The sequence below is a fragment of the Mobula hypostoma genome, chromosome 3, assembly GCF_963921235.1.
Source record: "Mobula hypostoma chromosome 3, sMobHyp1.1, whole genome shotgun sequence".
Classification (NCBI taxonomy): domain Eukaryota; kingdom Metazoa; phylum Chordata; class Chondrichthyes; order Myliobatiformes; family Myliobatidae; genus Mobula; species Mobula hypostoma.
The window spans coordinates 128,224,958-128,247,364 of NC_086099.1; the positions used below are offsets into that span (position 1 = coordinate 128,224,958).

At 39.3% G+C, this 22,407-nt stretch overlaps 1 protein-coding gene across 2 annotated transcripts in view; it reads right to left on the reverse strand.

Annotated features, from left to right (window-relative positions):
• The window catches only part of trim33 (tripartite motif containing 33), a 220,895-nt gene that overhangs the window by 14,766 nt on the left and 183,722 nt on the right, over positions 1-22,407 (reverse strand). For both annotated transcript variants that reach the window (XM_063043735.1, XM_063043734.1), the window contains exons 12-17: positions 21,474-21,618; positions 17,556-17,631; positions 14,567-14,735; positions 7,323-7,675; positions 5,246-5,369; positions 4,087-4,161 (exon numbers count right to left, since the gene is read on the reverse strand). In XM_063043735.1, coding sequence (XP_062899805.1) covers positions 4,087-4,161; positions 5,246-5,369; positions 7,323-7,675; positions 14,567-14,735; positions 17,556-17,631; positions 21,474-21,618 — 942 coding nt within the window. The remainder of the gene's footprint in view (positions 1-4,086; positions 4,162-5,245; positions 5,370-7,322; positions 7,676-14,566; positions 14,736-17,555; positions 17,632-21,473; positions 21,619-22,407) is intronic.

Sequence of the window (22,407 nt, forward strand, 5' to 3'; positions counted from 1 at the left end):
TCTCTCTCCTTTTTCTCCCTCTGTCCCTCTCACTATACCCTTTGCCCATCCTCTGGGTTTTCCCCCCTCCCCCTTTTCTTTCTCCCTAGGCCTCCTGTCCCATGATCCTCTCATGTCCCTTTTGCCAATCAACTGTCCAGTTCTTGGCTCCATCCTTCCCCGTCCAGTCTTCTCCTATCATTTCGATCTCGCCCCCCCCCCATTTGCAAATCTCTTACTAGCTCTTCTTTCAGTTAGTCCTGACGAAGGGTCTCGGCCCGAAACGTCGACTGTACCTCCTCCGAGAGATGCTGCCTGGCCTGCTGTGTTCACCAGCAACTTTTATGTGTGTTGCTTGAAATTCCAGCATCTGCAGATTTCCTCATGTTCACCCTCCAGTGGTCATTTTCTATGTGCTTACAAGCGGAAATTTGCCAGGAAATGTACAATACTGTGCAAAAGTGCTAGGCACATATACAGTGCCTACAAAAAGTATTCAACCACCTCCCTCCCCTTGGAAGTTTTCATGTTTTACAACAATGAATGACAGTGAATTTAATTTGGTTTTTTGACACTGATCAATAGAAAAAGACTCTTTTTCAAAGTGAAAGCAGATCTCAAAGTGAATTAAAATAATTACAAATACTTATATTTAATATTTCTGTTCATGATTTATAATTTAAATTTTTAATATTTACTAATTTTAACTATTGTAAATATTTAATATTTGTAATCCAGGGAGTGTGAAGCGCAGAATCAAATATCGCTGCGATGATTGTACGTTCTAATACCAATTGTTTGGCGACAATAAAATATAAGGTAATTGATCATATAAGTATTCACTCCTTTAATATTAAACACTGGTGCAGCCAATTGGTTTTAGATGTTACATAATTAGTTAAATGGGGATCTGTTTTTGGAGACCTGTATGCAGTCAAGGTGTTTCAACTGACTGTAGTAAAAATACACCTGTATCTGGAAGGTTCAACTGCTGGTGAGTCAGCAACAATATGTCATGAAGGCAAAAGAACACTCCAAGTAGCTTTGCGAAAAGGTTATTGAAAAGCACAAGTCAAGAGATAGATACAATTTTCCAAGTCACTGAATATTCCTTGGAGTACAGTTAAGTCAATCATCAAGAAATGGAAAGAATATGGCACAGCTGTAAATCTGCCTAGAGCAGGCCGTCCTCAAAAACTGAGTGAATGTGCAAGAAGGGGACTAGTGAGGGAGGGCACCAAGAGACCTACGACAACTCTGGAGGAGTTACAAGCTTCAGTGGCTGAGATGGGAGAGACTGCACATACAACTATTGCCTGGGTGCTTCCATCAGTCGCAGCTTTATGGGAGAGTGGCAAAGAGAAAGCCACTGTTGAAAAAAAAAACTCACATGAAATCTTGGCTACAGTTTGCTAGAAGGCATGTGGGAGACTCTGAAGTCAGTTGGAAGAAGATCTCATGGGCTAATGAAACCAAAATTGAACTATTTGGCCAGACTAAATGCTATGTTTTGCATAAGCCAAACACCGCACATCAAAAACACACAATCCGTACCATGAGGCATGGTGGTGGCTGCATCATGCTGTGGGGATGTTTCACTGCAGCAGGCCCTGGAAGGCTTGTGAGGGTAGAGGGTAAAATGAATGCAGCAAAATACAAGGAAATCCTGGAGGAAAGCCTGATGCAGTCTCTGCAAGAGAAATGCTACTTGGGAGAAAATTTATTTTCCAGCAAGACACTGAGCTCAAGCATAAAGCCAAAGTGACACAGGAGTGGCTTGAAAACAACAAAGTTAATGTCCTGGAGCGGCTAAGTCAGAGTCCAGACATCAATCTAATTGAGAATTTGTGGCTGGACTTGAAAAAGGCTGTTCACTCACGATCTCTATGCATTCTGACAGTTTGAGCAGTTCTGTGAAGAATGGGGAAAAATTGCAGTGTCCAGATGTGCAAGCTGATAAGAGCCTATCCACACAGACTCAAGGCTGTAATTGCCGCTAAAGGTGCATCTACTAAATACTAACTTGAAAGGGGTGAACAGTTATGCAATCAGATATTTTATATTTGTATTTAATTCAGATTAATTTGTAGAAGTTTGTTTTCACTTTGACGAGTCTTTTTTTGTTGGTAAGTATCAAAAAAAAAGCCAAATTAAATCCACTGTGATTCAATATTGTAAAGCAATAAAACACGAAATCTTCTGGGGTGGGGAGTAAATACCTTTTATAAGCACTGTATATAGCTAGGGTGCTTAAGACTTTTGCACAGTACTGTATTTGTCAACATGGAGTGGAGAGCAAGTTTGTAAATCTGGCAGGAGCAAAGAATGTTGGAATTGGCAAGAATGGAAAACCACAGGAGGGGTGTGGGACAGGTGGCAGAGATTGAGTGCCAGGAGCAGTTGGTGGTGCAGGTGCAGACACACAACCCCAAGATGCCTGACAAAGACATTTGATTCCAAATGACTGGTTTATAGATCATTACAGAATGTAGCTCTGGTGCTTCCCGCTCTATTCCCTCTCTCTTTCTCCTTTTTCAACCATGATTCCCCTCTCCTTACCCCATTCCTACTCTCAGTCCACAAATAAAGAGCCATATCAGAATCAGGTTTATCAGTCACATGTTATGAATTTTTTTTTGCAGCCACAGTACAACTCAATACATGAAATAACTATATTGCTGTGCAAAGGTTTTAGGCACCCTTGCTATCTATATGTCCATATCTATCTATATACTACTAAAACTCGCATGCTCTGTCTGCCTGTTTGTCTGTTTGTGACCTCCAATTAGCGCAAACGGTGCATTACAGCGGCACTTTTTTTTGGCTAAATCAAATTAAAATGCACTAACTTACAGAATGCAGGCAAAATTCAGGGTTATATATTCATATAAACTTGCTCTTTCGCCAAAATAAACAGGCTCCCTTTTAACCCGAGACCCGATTGGCCATCATGGAAATCGGGACGCGACAGCCTGACACATACGCACAGCCAGTCTCAGCAGCAACACCCACCGGAGCAAAAGGGCAGGGCAGCTCTATTTCACAGGGTCACATTCTGCTAATCCCTACCATCAGCATGTGCAGGATTGGGACAGATCTAACTGCCACCTATCAATAAGAGATAATTAAATCTTATTGTAATGACATACTTTGAGACACCCATAAGACCCTTTGCTGCAGTCAAAAGACAGCGGTGACTATATCACATCCATTTAGGAGAGCGCCAACCACATCATCAAGAATAATCAGCATCCTTTGGTGTTACTGCTTCGTAACTTCTATCCAGCATTAGGGTAAAAAAAAAGTCAGCCTAATTATGCCGCGTGGAAAGGGAAGGTGGACATTATCGTCAAGAGATGATGCCAAACGTTGTTGGGAAGCAGCAAGGAGAGAGAGAGAGAACAAGAATCGGATGAGGCCAGGGCCACACGACTCCAGGATCAAAGAGTTAGGACAAAAAAGGATGAGAGAAGAAGAGACAGAGGAGGAGAGGCATGCACATCTCTAGGATCAGAGACAAACAAATGGCAGAAGAGATGGAGATGGGGGATGAAAGGACTGCACGTCTCCAGAATGACAACCAGAGGCACAAGGGTGGCAGATAAACCAGAAATGATGCCATCACAAGTGTCCTTCGTTAAATGAGGAGCAGCTATATTGGTTTGCTACGCATCGTTCTTCTTTAATAAACTGAGGTTTTCTACTTCAGTTTCCAAAGAAAAGCGATACCAATAGCATTCAGGAAAATCTTATGTTCATTCTGGTCACATCAGGCTGCACTACCCTTCTCTCAAAGGGTGCCTCAACAGGTCACCCCATTGTCTAGTTTATATATAAAGACTTTTGCACAGTATTGTAGTTATTACATTTATTCCAAATAAGTAATGTAGATTCTAACAAGAAATCATGTAAAATCTGTTCCACTCTCTCCATATGCTCCCTAACCTTTCAAGTTGTTTCCAAAATATTCTGTTGCTTTACTTCTCGTGCTTTTATCTCAAATGCAGATGTGGCACAATGATGACTCTAAGTGACACTTAACATAAGAGTCCCAAAATGTGTAAACACTTCAGAAACTGAGTAAAGCTCCAAAACAGATATACTTACAGATGAAGGAACAGGTTCTTGGAATGCAATGCTCATTTCATGACAGTACAGATATAACAAGAGGCGTTCTGATTTCTAAAATACAAGGGGAAAGCGGTATTGAAGCAATAAAAATCTGGTTTTGTATTGGTCTGTGCACCATGCAATACCATATTACAGTAATTGCAGACTTAGATTGCAATTGAATTTAATAAATATTACAAGCTGTTACTGCCCATTTCAATGGTAAATTTGAGAAACAAACTGAAACACAAGGACTAATACGCTAGGTTCCCTGAGCATGTTCTGCCAGTGAAATCATGAGTAACAGAGTCAAGAGAGATACAACATACCCGTCAAGTCTGCATTGACCATCAACCACAGCAATCCTAATTCTACATTAATCTCACCCTCCCTGCGTTTCATGAACTCTCCCCCACTCCTCTACACACTAAGGGGCAACTTAATGGTAAAACAATCTAGCAACCCACATATCTTGAGATATGGCAATAAACTGGAGCACCCAGGGGGTCAAAGGGAGAATGTGCAAATTCCACACATACAGCACTAGATGTGAGAATAGAACCCAAATTACTGACACTATGAGGCAGTGGTTTTACTTGCTGCACAACTGTACCTTTTTCTCACAATTCCACTTGTCCCATTCTTTCTCTGTATCTATTAGTGTCCTTAAAATCCCATTTAACAGACTGAGATAACATAGGGTAGAGATCTGGGTGGAACAAAATTTCCAAATCAATTAGCTGGCCAATTTACTTGTCTTCCAGAGTATGAACTAAAAAGCCATTAAGACTTGCTTTCCATATGATATAATTTTATATAATTTATAAACAATGAGGTTCAAGTTCCATCTACAATGTATTCCCTAAACAGCCCAGATTCTCATGCCACTTCTGTGATATTATACCTTAAGTGCCCTCTCTTCTCCAAAGGCAATTGTTATCTGCCTAATTGTCTACTCATGATCCTGGTGGTCTTCATTTAGTTACCAATCACATGATATCAGGTTCCTTGAGGGGAAAAAAATACTTAATGATCAAAGTTAATCCCACCTCCAGAAATCTTCGTCCACTCATCACAATTTTGCTGCAACAAGCCCTGGGTACAGAAAGGTAGAAGCAGAAGAAACAGAAAGACTTCATAATTAATTGGAACTCACCCTTTGGTCAACTGGGGACAAGCTTGGGCCAGATTTTCCCTTCTTAATGTGATGCAAATTGTCACAATCATACTCTACTTCTGGTTTTGACAGGTCACGACAAAATGTGCAGATCCACTCCCCGCTTAATAAAGGAAAAAAAAATGGCATCAATTAGCAAGATCAATTTATTGGTTATTACTACTGTATCTTCCATCTCACTAAACAGCCTAACTTGTCAATGGGATCAAAATTAGGAGCCTTTGATCATAAAGGTGCCATGTCATTCAGTAAAATTACTTTTATTTCTCTCTGGTTTTAAAGCACTGTGTTTCTAGTTTGTTTTCATGAAGGCATGTACTGCATGCTTTCCATTCTGTTTGCTCTTCTGATATTTACAAAAGAAAAAAGTTGAAATCTGATTTTACTTTGTTTTACCCACATTTTGCTAAATTTTCTTCATATTTCCACCTGATTTAACACCCAAATCTCCTTACACTATAGAAAGGTAACACTGCTGCACATCATGTATAACAACAGTTTAACCCTATTTCCTACATTCCCAGCAACTACTCCCTCCCCAACTTGATTCTACCATTCAATCTCCACACTAGGACCGATTTACAGAGGCCAATTAACCTATCAATCCACATCTTTCAGGGACACGTGAGGAAACATGGTCACAGAAAGAAAATGCACACTCTATACACACAGCGCTGAAGGTAGGATTGAACCCAGGTCAGTGGAGATAAGGGGTAGCAGCTCTATTTGCTGTTTCATCATGCTATCTTACCCCTGTATTTAAAAAAAAACAATTCTGCAGTTTGTAAAAGCACTAGAAACATATAGTATACACAGTAGCCTTATGCCTACAAAAAAACGTAGGCAAGTAAGCCAATGCTCATATTGGTCTACAGCAGGGGTTCTCTACCCGAGGTCCACAAGCCCCTCTTAATGTAGGGGTCTATGGCATTAAAAAATGGCTGGAAACTCCTGCTCTTCGGTCAGTTACCTACCAGTTCAATAATTAGCAGAGTCTGTATAAAAATGGAGAAACATTTTGAACACTAGCTTAAGTAAATATTTTAACATTTTGAGAATAAGTGCATGCTTTCCTGTAGTAAATTAACAAATGTCATGAGCAATGGCAAAGTTTGTATATTTATGAAGTTTGATAGGAAGTTATTCAGTTAATGATATCTGAATCAGAGAGAAACAGGTGCGCATTAAATGTGGGAGCACAAGCTTTGCAATCAGTGTACTTCATCTGGTGCTCATTTAACTTCAGACAGGTTAATATCCGAATGGTTTCCAAGGTGTGAAAAAGATCGCATGGAATAAAACTAGGTTTGTACGAACACCAAAGAACTGCATTTTTCAGCCATCAATGTGACCTTCAAACACCCAGCTTTATGGATCAAATACCACATTGATTTGGGATGTTTGCACCTAGCATGAAACAAATGCAATTTTTTTTTTGCAGACTTCGAATTCCTGAATGCATCTTCTGCCCGAGACTTCGAAACATTTACAATTCACTAATATCCACTATACCCACAACATCTTAGAACATCCTATAAGTTTTTTTTTCCAAAAAAGGTGCATCAGAAAAGAGAAAGTAGCAACAAGCCATCCAACTTCCATGTGATAATCTGTTGTTTCTGACATAAGTGATCCGTTTCTCAGGTTCAGGGGAATCTAGCAATAAGGCCGATCTGATTCAGATCCTGCATCCACATTTGGTGATTCTTCTATGATAGCAACATTTGCAACTTGTACGCTACCATAGAATGTTGCTCTCCAGCTTCACATCATGTTCAAACAAAACATATTTGTCATGAGAATTATCAATGGCATGAATTTATTAAGGATTGAGCCAAGCCTGCCTATGCTCATAAATACTGCCACAGCACACTGACAAGACATGTATAAAATCTTCAATGTAACTGTAAAATAAGCAGATCAACTGCCTACAATATACTTTGAAGATTCAATATTTACCTTATTCTTTAAGGATATTCAATTGTACAACCTGAAAAAAAATCAACCTTGAACGACTATTTGCTATAATAGGAAGAATTGATTGACTCAGACTCACCTGGGAAAGTTGAGAAGCGTAGGTACATGACAAGCTAGATGGAAGACCTTTGGACACTTATCACAACACAACAAATCTCCTCCATTCTGACACACTGCACACCAATCTTCATTGGGGTCTTCCTCTTTATTGTTGTTGTTGTCACCTCCAACACGTGGTGAACGATGTGTAAAGTTGCGGATCGGAGACTTTCCATTAAAGGTATTACCCAATTGTCTGCAGCTTCCAGTCCTGTCTGAAGCCTCTACCTTAACGTGGTTTTCAATGTTTCGAAGCCCTTCTATATCAGTCTCACTCTCGGAATGCAGGTTGTTGGAAAGAGGTGGTGTCAAACTGCTTTCAGGACTGCTCATCTAAATTTGAATGAAGTTTGTACATGGGTTAGTCCTTAATCAAATGCTATAAAACCTTTATGTCAAAATATATTCTATATCTCATGCCCAAGCTGAGTTATAAAGGCTTCACACATTCCACGAGAATGAAGGAAATGAACCTGATTCCAGGACTTCATTCGCCATTCTTGAGAAGCCCCAACTCTGACAGTGTCAGGCATGGTTATAAGCAGCACTACAGCCCCACAGGGGACAGTATTGGCTCCCTTCTTGTTTACCCTGTATACCTCAGACACGTCATCTACAGAAATTCTCTAACGACTCAGCAATAGTTGGGTGTATAAGCGGAGGAAAGGAGGATGAATCCAGGTCCCTAGTGGAGGACTTTGTCAAATGGTGCAAGCTGAATCATCTACAGCTGAACATTAGTAAGACAAAGGAAATGGTGATGAACTTTAGGGAGACTAAGCCTGCACTGCTCCGTTACTGTTGATTGTGAGGACGTACAAGTACCTAAGGGTGCACCTGGATGAGACTTTAGTGGAGCACCAGCGGCTGTGTACAAGAAGGGTCAGTCACTTCTACTTCCTAAGGAGACTGAGGTCCTATGGAGTATGCAAGCCTCTTCTTCACATGTTCTACCAGTCTGTTGTTGCCAGTTCAATCTTCTATGCGGTGGTGTAGTATCAACAGAGGTGATGCAAATAAGCTCAATAAACTGATTAGAAAGGCTGGCTCTGTTATAGAAGTCAAACTGGACACCCTGGAGGATGTTGTAGACAAAGGACCCTATGGAAAATTCTAGCAATTCTGGACAATGTTTCTCACTCTCCTGCATGCCACCTTGGCTGAACAAAGAACTTATAGTAATAGACAAAGACAACATCGCTGTTCCAAAGAGCGGCTATACGTGGTCATTCTTACCCTCAGCCATTAGGTTCTATAATGAGTCAACTTCTACCTGGGGAAGTGATGACCCCCCTCCTGTTAGACTGTTTGAAGTAATTTTTTTTTATTCTTTCTTACTTCTCTTCTAATATTTGTATATCTGTGTACTTGTAATGCTATTGTGACATTGTAATTTCCTTTGGGATCTATAATGTATCTATCTAACACTTCTGAATCCCCTTCTTGGGGGAAGCGCTTGGTCTCTTTGGTCAAAAGTTTATGATGGGAAAATTAACAAGTAATCTTTCTTAAATTTAAAAAATTCAACAAGATTTGATAAACAGTTATATCCAAGGTTTTGAAAATAACTTACTATCTTTAAGATAGTCGCAAATATAGTACTAAAGTGTATGAACACCTGCGATGTAAATAAGACAGTAAATTTGAATATACAGCTAAACTGACCATATTCAAGAATCATCCAGCAAAGCAGAGCAAGTTGTGTGCAGTGACCAGGCCTCTCCGGAGACATACAATTAGATGTCACCTTAGCATCACCCCAATGACCTTCTTGACAGCTTGTTGTACCATGGGTATCTGAACCTATTCCGCAATGTTCAAGTCTCAACAGCAGTACAAGGGTCAGATGTGCTGGCATCTAACATCCAACTCATATCCAATGTCTGCATTCCACCCATGAATATAAATTAGAGATAAACTGAATTAAGAACTGAAAAGCCAGTGGTAGTAGCTTATTTACAGAACTGTTGGCGAGGGGCAAGTATGATGTCTTTTGGTTTATTTGCAAAAGTTAAACTTCTGCTGGGTTTCTTCAAGACAAAATACTTAGATTCTTAAAACACTTTTATTTAAAGTATCATGTGAAACACACTCAACAGTTTACTCAAAATAGCTTTAAACTGTCCCTGAAAAGAAAGAACAAGCACAAAGTATCATTCATAGTTTAAAGTCACCATTCAAGGCCACAGTTCTTCTATTTTTCACTTTAAATCCATCTGTTTCAGTGGAAATTTATATCTTTCACACAGATCGGGAACCTACAATACATTGTTTTGCTTGGAAAATTTAAATACTTTTGGCAGAGGGCTGTCAAAGTGAAAATGAATAAATATAGTTCTGCATCATGTACCCAAGCTGTTGAATTAGTTACAAAGTACTTTAAATGATAAAATGTAATCCCAAAAATGTTGCACACACCCAAACCGGATTAGATTACTGTCTTACATTCATCTACTTTTGTATTTTTTAAAAAAGGGACAAGTCTTATTCAAAAAACCTAAGTAGTCAATTTGTTGGTTGTCTATTTTTCACCAAAACTGAATCAGGGAGACATGTGACAAAAGGAATCCCAGTAATATTCATGCATTGTGTATGTGCTTATGAATAAATGCAGTGCAAGTGAGACAGTAAGTTTGCTATTATATATCAGAATACATCCAGCTGCCTGAGAAAAATTCCAGGCACTCAATAACTCTTCTACAGAAGTAAAATTTCCAGCAAAATTCTACGCAGTAGGCTATCAAATTCAACAATTACCCTCTTCCTTGAGTAACCTAACCCTTTATGTCAATTTCCAGTTGCTTCTTACTTCTTAGACAGTCCCTCAGAATTAACAACAACTGGCTTCCAATTTCTTTTTTTGTGGGTAATGAAACCAATGCAAGACCATACTCTTCCACAGAAGATGCAGGGAGGTAGCTGACAGGACAGGCTCATGGTTAGTTAGAGATCTGTTGCCTACATAAGACTTCAGTGTATCTCCGATGCATGACCTCAAGATTCTTAACAATCTCCCTCTTTCAGCTGTCATGGGCCAGAGGTTCTGAATCAGTGAGAAAGTGGGGATGCTGAACATTGAATATTTTTCTCTGTATATCTGCTAATCTCCCCCCATAAATGAGCTTAAAATAGATCAGCTGTTTTGAGAGTCTGTTGTTGGGTATGTGAAGAACAGGATCAATTCAACAGATCAACAGTAATTAGCGACTGAATGCCTGGAGAGGACACTGAATTTCATTTGCTTCCAGTAAACTGTGGCATTTTTTTTTCCAATGCCTTGAGATGGCCCATGTCTCAGAAGCACATCAGAGGGTAGGGATCATTGCTGCCTAGTGGACTATGAGTTTTGTGACATATTTGAGGATTTTCTAATTTTCATATACCCTTTTTTCTCCTCAATTAAACAATGGTGAACTGAATGTGGTGCCGAATTTCATTACATCTACCATTGCTAAAACACACCTCAAGGTATGAAATGTGATTCCCATTTCCTAAGGCCTTATTTAAGAATCATTATTGGAGGCAAGTGTGGTGCAGTGAAGGCAGGTTAGTAGGGCTAGGGCATACAACTTCTTGTATGCTTTAAGTCAATTATACCTTAGAGCTCAGCCTCTAAGTGTGCACAAGTTCAAGCATCATCTGCATAAGGATATTGACCACTGTGGTTTAGTGACTGCTTCTGCAGTGTAATTGCCATAGCCTGTCACTAATTCTGAAGATTAGCTTCACTCCCCCAAGGAAGTTTGTTTGAAGATACATCTATTTTGATAATTCCACTTGGGGTAGAACAAATACTGTAAATGATAATATACTAAGTAAGAGTCCAAATCTATTGTTCCCTAAAGTGGCAACCAAGCCGATAGGATGGCAATGGCAACACTGGCTTCATACAGATAACATACATGATGCTATATCCTAACTCTGGTTCAGCCACGCTTGAGAGTATTGTGCAGACTTCAGGTCACTTCGCAATAGAAGGATGTGATGGCATTGGGGAGAGCACAGAAGAGATTCACCAGGATACTGTCTGAATAAGAGAACTTTGGTTATTGGTAGAAGTTCGATAGCTTGGGCTTGTTTTCTCAAAATGAGGCTCAGGCATATTATTGAGGCAGAGACAGAAAGTAAAAATCTTTTCCCCACGGAACGGGTAACAAAAAGGGGGGCACAATTTAAGGTGAGAGATGGAAATTTTTAAAGGGGATTCGAGAGGTGAAGCATATTTAATATCTGGAATGCATTACAAGAGATGGTAGTTGAATCTGATGCACTTAGAAACTTTAAAAATCGGCAAGGCATAGAAGAATATGATCGTAATGAAGCAAGAAGAATTAATACCAACATGCAAAGAGGGCCTGCTGTATGACCATGACTAAGATGGTGAGAAAGACTGAGAGGATTGGGGACAATGACATTGACCTTTACAGAGTTTGGTTCTGCAGAACACTGTTGGTTAATACAATGACTGCCACAAGCTGAAGACAAAGCTGAGGATAGTCCACAATCCCTCCCAATGGAGTCAAAGCTTTCATGAGATAAGAAAGCCGTCGTGCACAACAGATGACCATTCCCTGTATTCCACTGACCTGCACAGGGACCATATCCCTCCATACATCTCCCATCTATGTATCTGTCCAATTTATTCTTAAATGTTAAAAAAGAACCCGCATTTACCACCTCGTCTGGCAGCTCATTCCACACTCCCACCACTCTCTGTGTGAAGAAGCCCCGCCTAATGTTCCCTTTAAACTTTTCCCCCCTCACCCTTAACCCATGTCCTCCGGTTTTTTTCTCCCCTTGCCTCAGTGGAAAAAGCCTGCTTGTATTCACTCTATCTATACCCATCATAATTTTATATACCTCTATCAAATCTCCCCTCATTCTTCTACGCTCCAGGGAATAAAGTCCTAACCTATTCAACCTTTCTCCGTAACTGAGTTTCTCAAGTCCCGGCAACATCCTTGTAAACCTTCTCTGCACTCCTTCAACTTTATCAATATCCTTCCTGTAATTTGGTGACCAAAACTGTACACAATACTCGAGATTCGGCCTCACCAATGCCTTATACAACCTCATCATAACATTCCAGCTCTTAAACTCAATACTTTGATTAATAAAGGCCAATGTGCCAAAAGCTCTCTTTACGACCCTATCTACCTGTGACGCCACTTTTAGGGAATTTTGTAACTGTATTCCCAGATCCCTCTGTTCTACTGCACTCCTCAGTGCCTTACCATTAACCCTGTATGTTCTACCTTGGTTTGTCCTTCCAACATGCAATAACTCACACTTGTCAGTATTAAACTCCATCTGCCATTTTTCAGCCCATTTTTCCAGCTGGTCCAAGTCCCTCTGCAAGCTTTGAAAACCTTCCTCACTGTCCACTACACCTCCAATCTTTGTATCATCAGCAAATTTGCTGATCCAATTTACCACATTATCATCCAGATCATTGATATAGATGACAAGTAACAATGGACCCAGCACTGATCCCTGTGGCACACCACTAGACACAGGCCTCCACTCTGAGAAGCAATTCTCTACTACTACTCTTTGGCTTCTTCCATTGAGCCAATATCTAATCCAATTTACCACCTCTCCATGTATACCTAGCAACTGAATTTTCCTAACTAACCTCCCATGCAAGACCTTACTGAAGTCCATGTAGACAACATCCATTGCCTTCCCTTCATCCACTTTCCTGGTAACCTCCTCGAAAAACTCCAATAGAGACTACCACGCACAAAGCCATGTTGACTCTCCCTAATAAGTCCCTGTCTATCCAAATGCTTATAGATTCTGTCTCTTAGTACTCCCTCCAATAACTTACCCACTACCGACATCAAACTTACCGGCCTACAATTTCCCGGATTACTTTTTGATCCTTTTTTAAACAACAGAACAACATCAGCCATTCTCCAATCCTCTGGCATCTCACCCGTAGACACCGACATTTTAAATATATCTGCCAGGGCCCCTGCAATTTCAACACTAGTCTCCTTCAAGGTCCAAGGGAGTACCCTGTCAGGTCCTGGGGATTTATCCACTTTAATTAGCCTCAAGATAGCAAGCACCTCCTCCTTTTCAATCTGTAGTTTTCATGATCTCACTACAGACGCAAAAAACCCATCTGAGATCTCCCCCATTTCTTTTGGTTCCGCACATAGCCGACCACTCTGACCTTCAAGAGGACCAATTTTATCCCTTACAATCCTTTTACTCTTAATATACCTGTAAAAGCTCTTTGGAGTATCCTTCACTTTGACTGCCAAGGCAACCTCATGTCTTCTTTTAGCCCTCCTGATTTCCTTCTTAAGTATTTTCTTGCACTTTTTATACTCAAGCATCTTATTTACTCCGTTTCCTATACATGTCATACAACTCTCTCTTCTTCTTTATCAGAGTTGCAATAACCCTTGAGATCCAAGGTTCCTTATTCCTATTCACTTTGCCTTTAATCCTGACAGGAACATACGAGCTCTGCACTCTCAAAATTTCTCCTTTGAAGGCTTCCCACTTACCGATCACATCCTTGCCAGAGAACAACCTGTCCCAATCCACGCTTTTTAGATCCTTTCTCACTTCTTCAAATTTGGCCTTCTTCGAGTTCAGAACCTCAACCCGAGGACCAGATCTATCCTTGTCCATGATCAAGTTGAAACTAATGGTGTCATGATCACTGGAACCAAAGTGCACCCCTACACACACTTCCGTCACTTGTCCTAACTCATTTCCTAACAGGAGATCCAAAATTGCATCCCCTCTAGTTGGTACCTCTATATATTGATTTAGAAAACTTTCCTGAACACATTTTACAAACTCTAAACCATCTAGACCCCTAACAGTATGGGAGTCCCAATCAATATGCGGAAAATTAAAATCCCCTACCACCACAACTTTATGTTTCCTGCAGTTGCCTGCTATCTCTCTGCAGATTTGCTCCTCCAATTCTCGCTGACTATTGGGTGGTCTATAATACAACCCCACTAATGTAATATATGAAAATACAAAAATAGTTTTGGTACTCTGGAAAAGCCAACAGCAAACCAGAACTTTTTATTTAATATTATAATTTTTTTCAGTCGAATTCTCAAAGTTAATGATTTCTCAACATTGCCAACTTACTTAATGCTGCTGCCTTAACCTTCATCCTAATTATCAAGCAAATTCTTTTCACTATAAAAAGGTAAGATTTTGATTATATTATAATCATTTAATGTTTACCATGCAAGCGCTTCTCCGTCCATCTTCCAAATGCTCATGTTTTACAGAAGCACCAGTGAAACTACACACATCATCCTCAGTACCTGGCTCTTGTTTCACTTTGACCTGATCTGTTCGAAAGACTGAGATCCCTTTCTCTGTTCCGTGAGCTCTACCAGAAGAGCTGCAACTGTGAAGTATTAACAATCAGAAATTAATATTAACCACATCACAGTAACATAAATTGACAGATCTACAGTGCATTGTAAAGTATTCAGCCCCTAACCATTTGTTCACATAGATGAGCATTACAACCAAAAATTTTGATCATTTTAACTGAGTTTTTATTTGTGAATCATATGCTTCACTTTTCCAGTGTAGAGCCCAAGAAAACAAGGAAAATTGATAAGCATGAAATAAAAAATTCAAAAACTGAAATGTCAGCAGTTCAAAAAAGTATTCATCCCCCTTTGCTCAGTACTTAGCTGAACCACCTGACAACTATTACAGTCAGCAGTCTTTTGGACAAGTTTCTATTAGTTTTGCACATTGTGATGGAGCAAGATTTGCCCATTCCTCTTTGCAAAATTGCTTAAACTGTGCCAAGTTAGTTGGGAAGCAGTGGTAGACAGCAATCTTGAGGTCTTGCTAGAAACATTCGATTGGGTTAAAGTCAGGGCTCTGACTGAGCCACTCAAGGACATCAACTTTCTTCATTTGAAGCACTCCACGGTTTTTCCAGCAGTATGCTTTGGGCCGAAGTAATGTTGAAAGATGAACCAGTTTAAGCTTACTGGCAAAGGCTAGCAGATTTTTATCCAGAATCTCTCTTTAGCAGGATTCATCTGCCCATCAATCATGACCAGTTTCCGGTCTCTGCTACTTAAAGCATTTCCATAGCACTTCATCATACTTCACAGAATAGATGGTGTTAGCTGGTTGATGCATAGTATTAAATTTACGCCACCTGTACCGTTTACTGTTGAGGCCGAAGAGTTCCACTTTAGTCACATCCAACCACAAAACCTCCTTCCACATCTTTACAGTATCTTCTAAGTGATGCTTTCCAAAGGATATGTGTTTTTTCAAAGCCAAGGCTTCTTCCTTGCCACTCTTTCATAAATACCCTTTTTGTGCAAGGCCTTTGAGATTGTGGGCCCATGAACTTCATCTTCAGTTGCAACCACTGATTTCTGCAGTTCACTGAAAGTTGATGTCTGTTGGTGTCACAGTAGCCTCTCTTACAAGTGCCACTCTTCTCTGGCGGTTAAGTTTAGAGGGGTGGCCTGAAATTGGCAGTGTAGCTGCGGTTTCATATATTTTTCCACTTTTTCCATGGTGAACTGCACTGAGCTCCAAAGTATGTTCAACTGCATTTGAGATTGTCTCATACCCTTCCCCAACTTCTCTATTATTAAAAAGTAGTAATTACAAAGAAGATGAATACTTATTCATCATCACAATTTTGTTCCTTAATGTTTAGTAAATTGCTGACAGGGTTTGTAATTTTCTTTTGATTTGACACGATGCACAATGTTTTGTAAATTAGCTCAAAAAATCCTACTTTGATATATTTCAATTTTAGGAAATGACACAGTAAAATGTGAAATTAGTTGTGGCGGCTGAATACTTTGTCAAGGAACTACATAGGATGCATACTATGATATTAATAAGCTATGGTCTGTAATATTACAACTACCAATGAGCACTTCTCTGCAGTAACGGGAAATCAATGCCTCAACATAGATCTATTAAACACTTAAATCAAACCAATTCCAAGTCTGCCTTTGACAAAAACTAAAGTACTGCAAACAGGATAGAGGGAAATAAATTTGCCAAGAATTAATAGCAGAGAATGGATTTCAGTTTGGACAAACACATCATCAGTTCGGGACCCATAAGGATATAACGAAGTATATATGTATATGGTGAAAAGCTAGGACCAAAGAAACTTAAAGGTCCATGTACATGCATTCAATTGACAGGCGGATATGCAGAATAATTGACAGGTTAACATAATAATGTGCTATAAAAGTAGAATTCAACAGTGTAAATATACTGGCTCATTATGCAAATTTCTATATTTGATCACACCTTGGAATGATATACTGCCCTTGGAGAGAATGCTGAATATAAAGCGAGATATCCAATTATAAAGAGATTAAACAAACTTCTCAAATCTTCTGGTATTTACATTAAATGTGTATTTTAATAAAGCTGAAATCTTTCTTTGGAAATTCAAACCAGAAAATATTTTAGTCTACTACTGAAGTTTTAGTCTACTTCAGTCTCCAAACAGACATTAGCCCTATAGCTGAAATAATTCTGTAATCCAATTTACACAGTACAATGACTGACCCTTTGGTTATTGACCAAAAAAATAATTTGCTTCTGTCACCATTGATATTGGCCTAATGCTTATTTATAGTCATATTTCATCTATTAACCTTACCCACACACTCCACTGTCTAGGGCCATTGTCTTAAAATTAAACCTGAACATTCATAAGTGAAAACAGAAAACAAAATTCACATGTGTAAGTTTGGAATAATTATTAATTTTAATTACAATTTTTGTCCATTGATGATTTTGTGAACATGGCAGTTAACTGGCATTGAGTCACAAATCTGCCAAGCTACGAACCAAGTCAAAGGGGCATAAAAGATCACTTCCATTTCTAGTTTCTTGAGCTAAATTGGTACTAAGCGCACTGGATTTTGAAATTTTCTCTGCCTTAATCTGATCCAAATTTAAAACAAGGAGCAATACCGCCGTGTCTCAAGCTAATCCTTCATTGCCTTTACTTGTAACAAAGATTGCTCTAGAGGGCTAAAAAGCACTCCAGTTAATTTCAATACGCATGAGGCAATGATAAAATGTTGCTTTAACTCATTTATACTGACAATTTTTATACCAGTAGTCATTTGATACATTATAGCAGTCTGGAAAAGTTAACACAATTCAAACCCTAAAACAGCATTGACAAGTTTGAAACCTTTAAAGCAATTACCTGCCTCTGCTACCAGTACTAGAGGTACTTGAAGGTCTGACTGGAGTATGGGAGTTAACCATCGCTAAGGCTGCAACTGAAAAAAAAATAAAACATTTTAAATATTAACAGAATTTAGTGAGTTGCCAATATTGCTAATCAAGAATCCGGGCAGCATGCATTCTACACAGAAGGCCTTGAGATCGCTTTGCCAAAATGAATGGCAGAGCTGCAATAAAAGATTTCCTTTTGGCTGTGTTACATCAAGGTTGGGTAAATATAGGCCTTGATATTATCCAATGCTTTCCATCTTAGCTTTGCTGCTGATCACAAGTTGGTGGGACTTCGACCACAAACTATAAAGGACCCTTGATAATTCTTAACCATTCTTACAGGCCAAAAATAAAAATTAAAAGTTTCATATATTTGAAACTTTTATTAAAGTTACAGCATTCAAAATGATCAGTACCATTAACTTAAAATGTTAAATTATGACCTCAGTTTGTTCTTTAATGGTCTATATTTCACTAACTCAACATTTAACTTAGTAACTGTTTTAGATCATTTCAGTCTCCAAATAAGACATTTGCCCTAAACAACAAATGGCTGAAACGATTCTGTAATCCAATTTATGTAGTACAATGACTGACCCTCTGATTACCAAAATTTAAACTGTTTTTAGATACACAATGAACGTCTAAGAGACAATTTAAGATAAAAAGGTTGAATTAAGTATACATCATAGGCATAGGCAAAATCAAGCCGAGTCAAATTCAATGGCAAGGACAAAGGGACCTTCAGAATAGCAGTAAGATGTGCTGCTATGGTTTTAAACAGAAGTCAACTCCAATATTTGATAACCTTCCTTTTAACATCATATGCATGTATTGACACATGGTATAACTTCAAGTCTAAAAGGCTAATCTGAAGCTATACCATGTGTCAATACATGCAGACATCCCACCTCTCCCGGAAGTTCTGGGAGTCTCCCGCATATCGATAATGGCTCCCTGATGCCCGGAAATTATATACTATATCCCGGAAATAAATTTTTTTGAGAGGGAGAGCGAGCACCCTGATTGGTCTCTCTTCATGCTATGAGTGGCCCCCAACCACCGGGCCGCGAGGGAACAATATGATTTGGCGATATGAAACGATATGAGTCAGCTGCACCTTTCCTCATTCCCTGTCACGTGCACTGTTGAATTTTAACATGTGAGGTCATCAGTGACCCAAGATGCGCAAAGGAATGGGTCCGTGACCCATTTGCGAATGTCCCCGGTGAACCACCCATGTCAGCGCGGGAAAAAGATCAACTCCTTGAGCTTGCAAATGACGGTGGGCTGAAAAGTATGTTTGACATAACATCTCCGCCGGCATTCTGGATCAAAGTCAAGGCTGAATATCCTGAGATAGCCACGAAAGCACTGAAAACGTTGCTTCCATTTCCAACATATTTCTGCGAAGCAGAGTTTTCTCCAATGAATGCAACGAAAACTACATTGCAGAATAGACTGGCCATAAGGAACCCCATTCGAGTATCGCTGTCTCCCATCACCCCTCGATAGGACCGTGTTGTTGCAGGAAAACAAGCCCAGGGCTCCCACTGATTCAGTGATAATTGGTGTGTTGCAATGATTTTATATGTTCATACGGGGAAAATATGCGATGTGTGTTTAATTCCAAACGTTACGTAAAATGTTATGATGCTATTGACTTATAAGTGACTTATAATTCAGTGGTCCCCAACCTTTGGGCCGCGAAGAATACAGCGGTGGCCGGAACACACCCAGCACATCTTTTAAGAAAAAAGCCAAAATAAACAAGCTAATTAACTTGTAAATGTTGGCCCAGATCAGAGGCGATTGCCGATTGCGTCGTCTCTGATCTGGGCCGACATTTACGTGCCAGGCGGCACCTAATCAATTAGCTTGTTTATTTCGGCTTTTTTCTTAAAAGATGTGCTGGGTGCGTTCTAGTCACCGCTGTATTCTTTGCAGCCCGGAGGTTTGGAACCACTGCTATAATTGATGCGAGGAAAATATGCGCTGTGTGTTTAATATTAAATTCTTTAGATAAACCCCTTTAGAAACGAAATTGAGTGTATTAGCCACTTACAAGTGACTTATAGTTGACTTATCACCTATATTCCAGTCGTGTTTAACACCCCCCCCACCCCCAGGTTGGCCGGTCCGCAAGAATATTGTCAATATTAAACCGGTCCGCGGTGCAAAAAAGGTTGGGGACCCCTGATTTAAACTAGCTGGCTACTAGCTGCCAAGGAGCTACGCTATTCATGTCCTACGTGATGAGGCCAAACTCCCTGTAGACTTGCTTAAAGTTGTAATAGAATAAGCATAATATAATATAATGTAAGTACATATTTTAATGTCACATTTGCTGCATATACCCAACTTGGTTTACAGATGAGACAAAATCACTAAACAAAGTATTACATACAGCAGGTTGGCTGGGGGGGGGGGGGAGTGCTACCTCCCTGAAATGGTGGGAGTTTTTGCAGGGTGGGATGTCTGTACATCCGTATGATATTAGAAAGGTTCGTATAGAATTAGCCACTCTCGAGATACCACACTTTGCAAACTATGCTATATCAATTTCAACATTCAGTACCAAAAGTCATATGCATAAAAAGCAAGCAGCTTTTAACGATAGCCAGAGTGGTGAATCTGTGGAATTCATTGCCAAGGCAGTCGTGGAGGTCAAGTCATTGGGCATATTTAAGGCAGAGGATGACAGATTTTTGATTAGTCAGAGCATGAAGGGATACAGGGAGAAGGCAGAGTTTGGGCCTGAGACAGAAATGGATCAGCCTACTGAAATAGCAAAGCAGATGCAATGGGTCAAATGCCTAATTCTACTCCTATATCTTATGGTTTTATGATAAACAGGACTTTTTTGTATAAGTGCTCATGAAGAAGGTACTAAAATATTAAATGAAACAACACATCAATATAATTAATATTGAAGAGAGCATGCTGTATGAAAATCCTATTGAACAGAAAACCACAATTTGTTTTTAATATACAGGGACTTAAAATGCTTACTTTAAACGTTCTTTAACTATGAATGTCAGAAAATTATCTGCACCAAGTATTTTTAAAAGTTAAAAAAAATGTATAATAACAGAATAGAATAGGCAGGAAAGTTCCTTATTTTTGAGACTTTTTGACTTCTTTATTGAACAGGCAACCCGGCTGGTGGCGTAGTGGCATCAGTGCCGGACTTCAGGACGATAGGTCCCGAGTTCGAATCCAGGCCCTGCGCACATCTGTGCTGGGTTATGAGCTGGTGATCTCTTAGGAAACTCACCCGTCAGAAGGCAATGGCAAACCACTGCTGTAACTTGCCTCATACGCGGTTCCCCACTACGTCAGAGAGCCGTAGAGGGAAATCGTCTGCTAACCGGAGAAACTCCGGATGCGACGTATCTTTCCTTTATTGAACAGGAAATTCCATTCCATTACAAAGCTGAGTATTGATTTAACCCCAAACTATAATTTTAGGGTTATACCAACAAAACCCCGAGAGAAATATGTATGAATGACAACATTTTAACTGTATTACAAACTTTAGGAACCAAACATGTTAGACATTACAGAATCAGACTATAACATTGAGCCTATCCATGCATTCCAGGCTTGCCAATGGAACTACCCAACTAGTCCCAATCACTTTCTTCCCATATCCTAAAAACACAATTTTCAGTTCTCAAATTATTACCTAAATCTCTTCCATCACCATTTTTGTAGGCAGAATTTTCCAGTATAGATGCAAATTTGATAACAAAGTATTAAATAAGTACTCATTTCAATATATCCAAAATATTAAGTTGCACTCTATTATAAATGTACAAAAATGGTTATTTCTTTTCACTATCAGAATATTTAGGGGGCCATTTCAAGCTTTCTGTTTACTTACTTGCTGGTCCAGGAGATGGTGCCGAAGGCCCAGGCGATGGATTTGAACTGGAGGAAGATGGAGGTGGTAATGGAGGATGGTGGTGACTCTCCGAGATAAATCTGCTCAAAAGATTATCCAAGGTACTAGAGCCTGCATCATCCAGCTGGGAACAGAATTATGAATGAAATAAGCAAAGGAGAAACATTTTTTTGCAATACAGATAGAACATAAATCAAGCTGCCTAGCTACAGGTGTTGTATTAAAAAGTGTGCATACATCAGCCAGTCTTTTTACTGAGATGGAATTAAACATTTCAAGTAACATTAGGATTTCTACTGACAACAATGGATGATTAGATTCTATAACCTTGTTAATAGATTAGATGATCAGTAGGTTCATCCATTTTAATTGTGGGCCTATATAGAGATTAATAAACATCAGGGATGAGTGAGTAAATTCAAACTACTAGAATAGCCTTATTTATACTTAACTGGAAAAAGGGTGGAATTATGCTGTTATTCAAAACCATAGTAGACCAGAAGACCAAATTCAGAATACTGTAAACTGTTCTAGGAACCTTTCTTTCCATACTAGCTTAAAGTGGATTGCTTCACTTTGATTAACAAATTTATCTTAAATACCTAATCTATAACGAGCAAAAAATAAGCTTAGAACAGTGGACCATTTACTGCATGACATCATGAATGAAAATAAATCTCAAACTGCACCTAACTTCAGGGATATCACCAGAAACATTTCATGTAAAGGAATCATAAGATCATAGGACAACTGGGAAAGTTCATCAAGAATAAATCTGAATTCTAGATAATCTAATTAGACACACGTCTTAAATGAAAACTCCATAACATTCTCAAACCGGACCTCAACGTACCGCCACTCTTCACATACAGCAGCCTAGCATTATAGGTTCACATCAAGGTGTCAAATGGAT